Genomic DNA, 11,514 nt, shown 5'->3' on the forward strand with positions numbered 1-11,514 from the left:
TGTAACGTCACGTGCTTCGACAGCGCTCGTCTCTCACTGAATCGCAACACGATGGAAGTTATCGGGCGTTTCGAAAAAGATGTTCTCAGTCGGATAAAATGAAAGCACAAAAAGTTACGATAGAAGTGGAAGAAGGCGATGGAGGGACTGAGCGAAAAGAGCGGCCGATCGTTCTTATGCAAAGTGCGAATCGAGCGACGAATTTGCAGCTCGCCATCTGCGGTTCCGCCCTCTGTTCCTCCATGTACATTTTCTCGTCCGGCGGAAGTCAGCCTGGCGTTTTTCATTCGGCGACATCGACTTTCGCCCACTTTCTTTTGAACGCGGCGCTCTTCTTCTTAGTGCTCGAGTCAAAGGCAAGTCGCTATCGGAGCTCTCGGAGCGAATTTTCGAGGCCGCGCATAAAGCGGAGGATAGAGCTTTACGACCAGCGAAAAGAGAGACAGGGGGAGGAGGATGAGGGTGAAGAGGAAGCGGCGGAAGACCGAGAGAGGAAGTGAGGAAGAGAACCAATGCGCGGAGATCCACTCGGCTCTATTCAAAAGGGGGGATTCACTGCCACCATCGCCGCCGCCGCGCCGCCGCCGCCGCCGTCGCGTCTGTGGGATGCGATGATGAAGTTATTCCGTCCTCCCTCCCTCAGGAAATGACGTCAGATCTCGATGTAATAAACACGAATATAAGTGGTTCCTGCGGCCAGTTCCGACAGTAATGCAGGCCGACTTGATCGAATCGCGACGGAACAGGAAACTCGAGGTGAACGGCAACAAGGCGGCGTCGGCCTTACCGAATAAATAGGCGTCGACGTCCGACGTCTTCGAAAGTCCCCCGGCACGACGCCGTTATAAATCTTGATGTAACTCACTGCGTCGCGCGCGTCGAGACAGATAAATTCGCGCTCGTCGCAAATTCCACGGGAGTACCATTAATTCCATGGCAGATCTGAGAAAAGGACTGCGAAGTATTCTACTCTTGTAGCTTTTATTGAACTGTGGTTTTTGCTTATAATAATTTTTATTAATTAATTAATTATTTTATTTTATAGAAGAATAATTTAATAACCTTCATTAATCTCTAAGCAACATTTATTGAAGTTTTACGATCGTTGATGAAATATCTATTTCTATTTATAATTACAACTTTATAAGTCATTAACAGGATTTTTAGATTTAAGTATGAACTCGTTATAAGTTTGCGAGAGAAGAAATGATTAAAATACAGATCTAATGGATTTCCGCGGTAGTAATTTTCACCGTGCGTTCGTAGCCACGCAAGAAAGAGCGAGCGCCGCGCCGTCTTGAGAGGCACGAAACACTGCAAGAAGGGAATAAAGTGCTGGTGCACACTTCTCCCTCGGGACGACTTTTTCGTCGGCGCTAAACCATTTCGTAGAGGGACGAGGGTACAGACCACCGTTTACTATATCCGCGGACTAATTTTCCGTCTTGCATCATGTCTCGCGAACACATAGCTCAAGCTGTTCAAGGGGTGGCTTCAGCTACGCTGGCGGGGCGCGTGAGAGCGACCGGAAGAAGGAGCGGCAAACCTCGAGAGCCGTTCTTCACAAAGCGACGAAGAAGGAGAGCGCAACAATTATAAACACGGTAGCAATTACGGAGAGCTCGGGGTGCGTGTGTGCGCTCTCTCTCTCTCTCTCTCTTTCTCTTTCTCTCTCGGTGAACCACGACACAGTTGTCGTGACCGCAACCACGGAAGAAGCCGACGGTGCTCTTCACCGCTACTAGCGAACCTCGAACACCTACCCTCTCCCGGCACCTCCGGCGCGCGGAGTACTTTTCACCACCCTCGCAATTGAGCTGGCGTGCACGAGTGTGTCCGCGCTAAAACCGTGAGTGGCTTCTCGGCCGCATCACGTGTGGAACTCGAGAGTTTATTTCTACCCTTTTCCGCGTAGTACCATTATGCGCACTTGGGAGTTACATCCTGCGAGGAAGGCGGAGTCGCGGGAATAAAGGTCGCGGATGGCGATCGAGCGCGTAAACTTTAACGCGACGTTCTCGCGACGACCGCAGCGTAATTTGTACCCACCACGTCGCGGATGTGAGGAACAAACGAATTTGTCACTCGTTGCTCTTGTCAGGTATATATAACTACGTTCTCTGTTACGGTCTAGTTTCGTTACGGTTACGTCACGGTCGCAATACAGTTTGATGAGATTTATGTGAAAATATATTTTAGTGTCGGGATTTCGTAATTTCTTTATCGCAATTACTGTTGGCATATTGCGGCACATTGCGTATAAAGTACACATCTGTCATATTTGTGTACTTTATATCGTTCACAATACATTATATTTACGATTTAATGATACTTTGTGTAATGATAATTATATATATATATTGTCTCGCGCTTGAGGGAATCCGTTTCAGAGCATGCAATAACTATGTACCATTACATTATGATGTAATATCTGTTTTATCGTACTTTATTGCAGTATTAACGGACGCGTTATAATTGAAAGGTTTTATAATTTCAAAACTTATTTTAAAGCAAAATTATTTGAATCGATTAAAAAACATCTCGAATAATGATTACCTGCGTCAATTTCACGTATCAATTGCTATTTTAGAATCGAATGCTATCTCGCACAGCTCTACTTAACGCACTTCAAGCCCTTCAGTTCGAAAGACAGCCACAATATCGACAAATGGACAGTCGAAAAATTCTGTGTGGAAAAAACGAGGAATGTTTCGGCTGTTTTTCATCGGAAAAAAGCGAACATCGTCGCGCTGTTTAGACAGATCTGTTATTCTCGGTGCACCGATTGGCTGCACGTCAATGCGTCGAGTAAGCCGATGCGAATTGTCGATCAGATACCTATGCGTCGACGATCAATGTTCAAAAATCGTGGGTTTCACTCGAGTCACTTTTTATTCCTCGCGTATTTATTGGTCACTTCAGTTTCTCAACGTGCGCAGACTAATATAAATGCGAGTACACATCGGAAATGATCAAGATCATTTTGAAGCCCCTTGCGGAACAAGACTTGAAAAATTTCTGTGTAGACACCATGTCTCAGAGCTATGGGACTATCTACAAATTTCTATCACATTTGCTGTCAATTTAAAGTTTGTCTTTCTTTGACAGAAATATCGAGACAATAAATATCTCTGAGTTATAAATGGTTATAGAGATAGAGAAAAGATAACTTACTTTTCTATACTTTAGATTACCTTTTCTAGAATCGTATCTTATCTGATGTCTTAATTCGAAGTGTCGCAAGAAAAAGTAACTTGTAAAAATTATATCTAATTAAGATATTGTTAAGGAAACTTGAATTTCTATTTGCCAGAAAACTTGTACTTAAAGAGAACGATGGAAGTTTTGGAATATGTTGTACGGTAGACAATTTGCATAAACTGAGAATAACAAGAAGCACGTGGAAAAATGATTCCCCGTAAAACTTTAAGCGGTTAAACTTCTTCGCGCCCGCCTCTTCCCCTTTGTCCGTGATTCTTTGTGGTCGCGGTGATGAAGATAGTCTTAAATCGGCTCTGATGGAACCACCGCATCACATAGACACGCGATGCGGTCACATCACATTCGTACACGGTAAACAGCGTGGAAAACGAGAAAAATGAAATGCGCGACTCGGAAACAAATCGGACGTCAATTCCCCACGGGCATCGAAAAGCCGCCGAATGCATCGAAATCTTTCGATCGAAATTTCAATAATCACCGTTCTTCCAATGACAGAGTCAGGGGAAGGGAAGGAGAAGGCAAGCCAATGCGGAATTGATCGGTATTGACAACAAGTAGGTAGTACGTATGGATACGCTGTACGTACATACAATGTATCTCGTTCGGCTCTTTGTGCTCCGTCATTCCTCGCCATTCCCCGGAGCTTCGTATGAGAATTTGATAAGGCGCCAACACGATGGTGATACTCGAAACACAACCTGTGCTCACGAGTTCACCGTTAAAGTATCGTTGTTCGCGAGATAAGGGAAGACCGAGATTCGACGATGAAATACAGTGATGTTACTTTATAACGTTGAAAAATGCATGTTCTATTTTACTTAGGAAGATTATTATATTATCATTTTTGCATAATATGTAATCGAGTCGCGAGTAACATGATAATATCCAATTTGAAAAGTATCCGTATGAAACCACAGAGATTATAACGTTAAATGTTAATTGTATTACGATTGGCTGTGATTTAACGTAGCGCTGAGAGAACTAGATAGATCTAGGCTACGAAGAGAGAAAGTTTCAGAGAACAAAAAGAGAATTTAACGTGACGGATTAATACTACATGCCTTAATACTCAAGCCTCTTTCTCTTTTCTCGCAACTCGTTTCGTTTTCTTTCCCGCAGCCGCGCGAAAGCAAGACAGGATTGGTAAAATGAATCGTATCGCCTCGAGGAAACGTATTTCTCATATTTTATTCCTGCTGCTTTTTACCTCACGGTCGCCTTTTTTCATCACGGTTTGATTTGAACCTCCTCCCCCCTGAAGTTGCGGGCGGGGCACGCATATAGCCTGTAGCTGTTCTAACCCGGAGAGCGCGGGAATTACAGGGGAGAGAAAGAAATGTGAGAAAATTTGCGCGTCTCCCGTCTCCGGAATGATGAATGAGCCGCTTTATCCATTCTGCTCTCAGATATCGTTCTGACTATTAAAAGAAAAGAGACACGCGAAATTCAACGCGGCGAACGTGACGAAGCCCTCCTTATTTCGTTTGCGATTCCGCGCGTACGCCCGCGCGTGTCTGCCGCTGTTGTTTGTTGCTGACTCTCGGCTTAAAATATTCATCGTCGCTGTATGATTTAAAATTTAAATAATGCAAGGACGCGTTTGTGGTGAAAGCGAGCCTTGGGCAGGCTGCGTTTCGGTCTCTCGCTGTTGCAAATCGTTTACATAAAAAAAAAATTTGTTATAAAATTTTTCCGTGCGACACGTCTGTCCCCTCCCTAACAATATCTCTTCTTAGGGTTCGACGACCTCGTTCGGTCTCTTTTGCGGCAGGTATCGAATCGATAACGGACGGATAATCCAATACGGATACAAGGTACCCTCGAAGAGAATGGAAAGGTATCACGGAGAAAAGTCTGTGTACGGCTAATTTCGTGTGGCCGTGTATGTACCGGTATCCGGCCAAAGTTATTAAGGCTCACCGATCTCGCCGCCGTAAATCTCGAAGAAACGGACGGCGAACCCCGACACGGAAAACACAATTTTCCGACAATATGCTTTTCTAGCGGACGAGAGGCAATCAAGCGTCACTTAAGAGCACGATCGTCCGTTTTATGATCTCGCGGCGAGTTCCACTTCGGACGGCGAGATTGAACAAATCTGCGAAAACCTGGCCACCGCCTATCAATTCGCGATATTTCCCTTCGCCATCCCGCCACGGGATCATGTTTTCTTCGAAACGCATTTCGTAATTTCGTTACACGTTCGTTTACAGCGCTTGTCGAACGCGTTATAGTTGAGCGATTCCCGTGTATCCCCGCATCCAAATTTATTACCTGTATCAGCAATGCAAATGTAGACATAGTGGCGGCTGTACACATACATACATGTAACATATATATATATATATATATATGTATAACATATAATATGTAATACGCGTCATACAATATATGTATTTATATTTATTGACTAAAACTCGCCAATGCAAATGGAGACTCACATGCATCCGGTTAACGTATGTCTGTACGTACATGTATATCATATTCACGGTCTAATTCAAAATTTATTCATATAGGATAATCTTGTGGAAACGGATAGATACGTATCCGGGCGCAATGTATATTTGAATATTTATATACAATGGGTCTAGGATATTAATTGCAATGTGTGTTTTAGCTGAGTTTGCACAGTTACGCCCGCGTCAAGGGTGAAATTTGACGTGCGGGTTGAGATCTCTCTGCGCGGGAATCATCTATTTATCTTCATATGCTTGTAAATTTCGCTTCCACGTTATTTCGGTGAAAGTCACTTTTGCAACTAATCATCTCGTTACCGCCGACGTGTACCTGACGAGTTATTGAATCAGGAATAAATCGATAATTGTTTTATAATTGCGAGTCTATCTCGCCGAGGAAGGACGATCCGCGGTACGCGGTTTAGATTAGATAAATGAAGAGCCCGAACGCAGGAGCACCTATTCTGAAACCGGCAAGTGAGACAGAAAGGTGTAACGAGAGTAGTTTACTGCTTAATCGGAGTTTCTCTCGAGCGGATTCTCCAACTACTCCAATTAACCCGCCGTAAAATCCGATTGTGAATAGGATTTGTGAATGATATCAAGGATAAATTCGGTTGCGATATCGATTAACCGTCAAGAACGCGACAGTGAGTTAAGGAGCCCTTTAATAGCGCTTTCTAAAGATTCATGCTGTTAATTACAGCGCAGCCACCGTACGAAGAAGACAATTGTAACGCTAACTGTGGAATCGTTCCTACAGATGGTTTAAATGTGACCGGACTTAAATTCCCACAAAGATATCGATTCCGCCGATCGCAAGCAAATAAAATGTAATGTACGGATACGATAGGTACGTACCATCCGTGTTTAAGCACGGTCAGCAAACGTTTAATGTGAGATTGATCGACGGGACGCAGTTTGCGCTGCGGAGAGAAGTGCTACGGTCGTTCAGGGTCCCGCGCAGGAAGCGGCCGAGGGCCTTGATGGGCGTCGTTATGCCTTTGTGAATGGCTATGAGACAAATTACATTGTGGGCGGCACGGGGAATAGGTGCGGGGAATATTTTTATAAGTGCGAGAGCTCCTCTTAACTGAGGAGAAAAACAAAGGTCTGAACGCCGACCCACGCCTAGAAGACGCGAGTATTTAGAATCGTTGTATTAATTTATTTATTTCCCTTTTTCAACTTTCTTTCGCGGATATAATCAACCGTTTATCTGTTGCAATTAAAATTGATTCTTCCTCCTTAATATATGTATTATACTTTGCCTTTCTCTGCGAAAGAATTGGGATAACATCGGATTTATATGGCTCGAGATAAAGCCGGAAGAAGGGAATGTTATGAATTAGGTGCGACAGCCTGAAGGCAATAGCAATCTTCGACTATATATCATCTAATATTTCATCACGAGCAAACTATGAGAAATTCTCGTAAAGCGTATTCCAAGATCTCGGAGCACGACGACAATTTATGTAAGAAATATTTCGCTCGCCTGTCAATCATCTTACTACATTTTCTGACAGACACTCAAATAAATGCTCTGAGAACGAATTTTTCCAAATAAAGTGTACAAGCTATTGTTATTTTATTGTCATACGTTTGCTTACATTATCATGTTTTCAAGTGCATTAATAACATTTGTTACATTCGCTATCTTCTCGCCGTGTAAATTGGCTCCTCGTCGAACTCGTATTTGTACTTGCCGAAGGGTTGATGGTTGTGGATATTGTTCGCCGCCAAATAAGCGTATACGCGAGGGTTTCGCGGTCCAGGCACGTAACGCCCGTATCGGGACAGAATGAGGGCTAGAACGGGATTGGGCGGCGGATGTACCTTGCTATTGTAGCCATCGTCGTTTAGAGTATGGCTCAGGAAGCGATCGAGAGCCTTGATGATTGCCGTTATGTCTTGCGGCCCTCGACGGTAATACGACGCTGTCTCAATTTTTCCACGATACGGCAGTTTATCGTCATACGGCTCGTTCGTCAGGTATCTGTCGAGTACATCGACATCTTGATACGCCAATCGTCGAGGTACGTGGGGTTGATATTCCCGGATACCTCGAGGTCCCGATAACGTCGTCGTCGTCATCGTCGTCGTCGCCATCGTCGTCGGCGCTTGCGGCAGAGGCGACGGAGATGCGTTTGGCACTTTCGCCGAAAGCCAAACGTCGTCCTGGTGAATTTCCGTAGGGAACCTTCGAGTATCGAAGAAGAAGATATAGTATAATATGCGCATTTTTTTTTGCGAGAGAGATACCACCGCAAGAGTCTTCGTCTCAAAATGAGAATAGTCGACATGTATTTTAAAATTATGTCCATATAGATGTTTTAGAATCGAAATAATTTTCAGTTATATTTTTCAATACAATATTCAAATTTATAAATTTTACTTAAGGTTTTCTCCTTAAGAAACTCATTGTTGAAAATTGGAGCTTTCTGATAAATAATCTTCGACTTTTTTGCTGAGAAAAATCGATGATAGAGTAATCAAAGAATTCTGTTGAAGTTTTACGCAAGATTTTCAAAGTGCCATCCATATAAATGACGAGTATTTTTTGTATAAATATATTCATTACTTTTTTTCTTCTTCCACACATTTTCGTAATTTAAAAAGCGAAATGACAATTTTAATACCTTTGAGGACCCGTTTGCGATTTCTGCCTGTGATTGCTTGAAGTCGACGCGGATTGAAGTCCCATTGGACGCGCTATCGGTAGATCTTTGGAGGATGCTAATTTCTCCAGATCGTTGCCGATCGCGTGATGATCATCGTATTGATGATTTGGATGTTTCGGAAACGGAGCGCTCGTAACCGACAGATAACTGTGCCACAAATGCGGTACGTTCGTCGGATCCGAAGATGCCTTAGTCACCAATATGGCATTCGTCAGGCAGACGTGTATCACCTACATTCAGGCAAGGGTATGTCTGTTAGCCGTATTCGCGTCTGTTTTTCGGAAAGGCATTCCTATCGTGCCGCTCCCGCTATACAGCGGCACAACGCCAGACTCGTTTTAAGACCAGGGTCGATGCACCTAAGCACCCTGAGCAAAAATGTACGAGCCGACAGCCAAGTTCACGGCACCGATAGCAAATTTCGTGACTGTCCAATCTTCTACTTCGAGATTCTTATTTCGCGATAAGGGGAACCGTGCTTAACATGAGTATATAGTAAACGTAGTTGGTGTTAGCTTCACATCTCGATTAGCATTATATTAAAACGTATACCATGAAAATTGTGTGTAAAATTACATTAACAATAAGTGTAAAATCACTCATTTATAACGAAAATGTATATAATTATTATTTATATATATATAATTATCACAAAACGGAAGATATACGTCATCACAATGTGAGATATACATTTTCGTTAAATCACATGATTTTTATTTGCTGTTCATCTAACTTCACATACTTTACAATGTATTTTACGGCGCACAACATTGTTACTTTATTTTATTTAAAACAATTATATATTTACTCTTGTATATTATCACTACGCGCAGTTTCGTGAACTAAACGCATCGCGAAACGCGACAACTTGGATGTTTCGGAACTCTCGTTACCAGACAGACAATGCCGATTTTCTTGGCAACCGCCATCCTCCTCCTATTTCGTAAAAAGGACTAAAACGGCGGCACGCACTTCGCGTGCCATTTATACAGCGTGCCGTCGCGTCTGCTTAAGAGCCAAGTCTTGTCCTGGCCAGGAAATGCGTAGAGCGACGTTATTCCCGTCTCTGTTCTTTACACGATGATTTCTACACTTTCCCCCCTTTTCTGTGTCAAGACCGGTATACGCGCCATTCACGCGAATTGCGAAGCATTATTAGGAACTTTCCTTTTGTCTCCGAGAAGACACAGTCGCGAGTCGAATTCTGCGTGACGAATAACTCCTGTTTCATTTAAATTTCTTTTGCCGGTTCGTTTTATATTGTCGAACAGCTTTTGTCATGCGAATTGCGGATGCACTTTCGAATTTAGAGTCGAAAGTATTTTTCATCGTTTGGAGGAATACGTTTTTTTACGCAGAAAAAGAAAACTAAAATTAGAATCAATATCGAAGCATTAATGATTGTTAATAAACGTTGTATTTAGTCGTAAAAGTCAACAGAACGAAATATTTGCTGCGAGAAAAATTACATGAGTCAGTCGTCGAATAATTTATCCATATAATTTTGCAATAATCGTGCGACAAATAAAAAATAATCATAAAGATATTAATTTCTGTTTCGTTTAAACGATAAATGGGACCGACAAAATGGCGACTCATTGGATGGTTTCATTTTATTTCATACTCTTCCTCCAGAGTGCACAACGTTACGGTCGATATCTTCTTGTGCTCTCTGAACAGGCAAATGAATGCTGAAGAGACTTCAGAGATCACAAGTGACCCTTGTACGATATGCGATTCCTTGTAATTTCTTCGATCGACTGCTGGTACATGATTCAGAGAGAAGTCTGAGAGTGGATAATGTGGATATGCCCATGATATTGATTTTTTTTGTCTGACAATTGTTAGATCAAAAATACATTGCCCTTAGGGAGAGGGACGATACGATTAATAAAGTGGCAGAATGTTTGCTCATTGCTTTGTCGCACATTGGAATACGATTAGTATAGGAGTGCACAATTAGCAATTTAGCAAATCCACTTAATTAATTAAATAACTATTCGCAATGATATCACGATGACGTCTATCTCGCGAATCGACTTCTTTCCGCGACACTCTTATTAAATGCAAATGATAAACAGAAATTATGAAATATTTAAATAAAAAATTTCTGTGCAATTGTTAATTTACTGTGAATGGTTTAAATAGAATAAAATCTCATATCGCAATTTCTTTTTTTCTGTTTCAGCTGTCTCATTATAACTTGCAAATCAACTTAAAATTCCGAGCTCGGAGTAAGGTACATCGTCAAAAGAAGTCAACGGAATTTAGCGCATATTGTATACATATTTTAATTAAAAAAACTGGAAAATATATTCGATTTAAGACTATTTTACATAGTGTTCAATATTTCATGATTATGGAAATACAAGGCCGGCCTTGCATGTGTTTTTCGTCAGACAAGTTTTTCGTTTCTGATGTCGAAAGCTGTAAAAATTATAATTAAAAATTATAATTAAAAATCTGATGTTTCGATAGTATATATGGGATTTCATTCAAAATGTTAGACACAACGCTTTGTCTTGGAAAAATGGCTCGGCTCTAATTAATATAATTTAATCAATCGACTAAATCAATCGTCACTTCTCTCGTCATGTCTACCAGCCGTACATTCACCAGCCTATAAAAAGCGGATTCAAGGCGTAAATCCCTTTCTAATTGTGAGATGATTAGGCAAAGGTTGGTATCGATTTTACGTGAGTTGAGAGGTTGTCTTCCATTGCCTGGATTGTTAGACATCGGCAATTGCAATGAAGTGCTCGATTATTGTGCCATGCAAAGTTCCACATAATCACCGCATTTGGTTAATTATATACGCAATTGTATAAAAGTATGCATTTTATACATTCAAAAGAACAGAGAAATGAAACTAAATGAGAGAAGGAGATGATATTAGGTGAAAATTATTTTATAAAGCACTAAATATCTTAAGACCCTAATAGCTTATATGTTTTATAACGAGTATATTTTATTCTTTAATTCTTGATTTTTGATAAAAAATTATTTTAGGGCCCTGTGGGACAGAAGACTGTGTTACCCGTTGGAAATGTTTGTTGCATGGCTACGTAAATTAAAGCACATAGTTCGTGCACATAGAGGCGCTAGTGGATGAGTTCCATCAGAGAGAAACCTGATCTGAGAACGGTCACGCCGCG

At 41.8% G+C, this 11,514-nt stretch overlaps 1 protein-coding gene across 2 annotated transcripts in view; it reads right to left on the minus strand.

Annotated features, from left to right (window-relative positions):
- Positions 1 to 7,247: 7,247 nt before the first annotated feature.
- LOC112467907 overlaps positions 7,248 to 11,514 on the minus strand; it is a 9,331-nt gene continuing 5,064 nt past the window's right edge. For both annotated transcript variants that reach the window (XM_025036816.1, XM_025036815.1), the window contains exons 6-7: positions 8,318 to 8,589; positions 7,248 to 7,878 (exon numbers count right to left, since the gene is read on the minus strand). In XM_025036816.1, coding sequence (XP_024892584.1) covers positions 7,332 to 7,878; positions 8,318 to 8,382 — 612 coding nt within the window. In that variant the 5' untranslated portion in view covers positions 8,383 to 8,589 and the 3' untranslated portion in view covers positions 7,248 to 7,331. The remainder of the gene's footprint in view (positions 7,879 to 8,317; positions 8,590 to 11,514) is intronic.

This window comes from Temnothorax curvispinosus, unplaced genomic scaffold (assembly GCF_003070985.1).
Source record: "Temnothorax curvispinosus isolate PA1 unplaced genomic scaffold, ASM307098v1 QBEX01017878.1, whole genome shotgun sequence".
NCBI lineage: Eukaryota > Metazoa > Arthropoda > Insecta > Hymenoptera > Formicidae > Temnothorax > Temnothorax curvispinosus.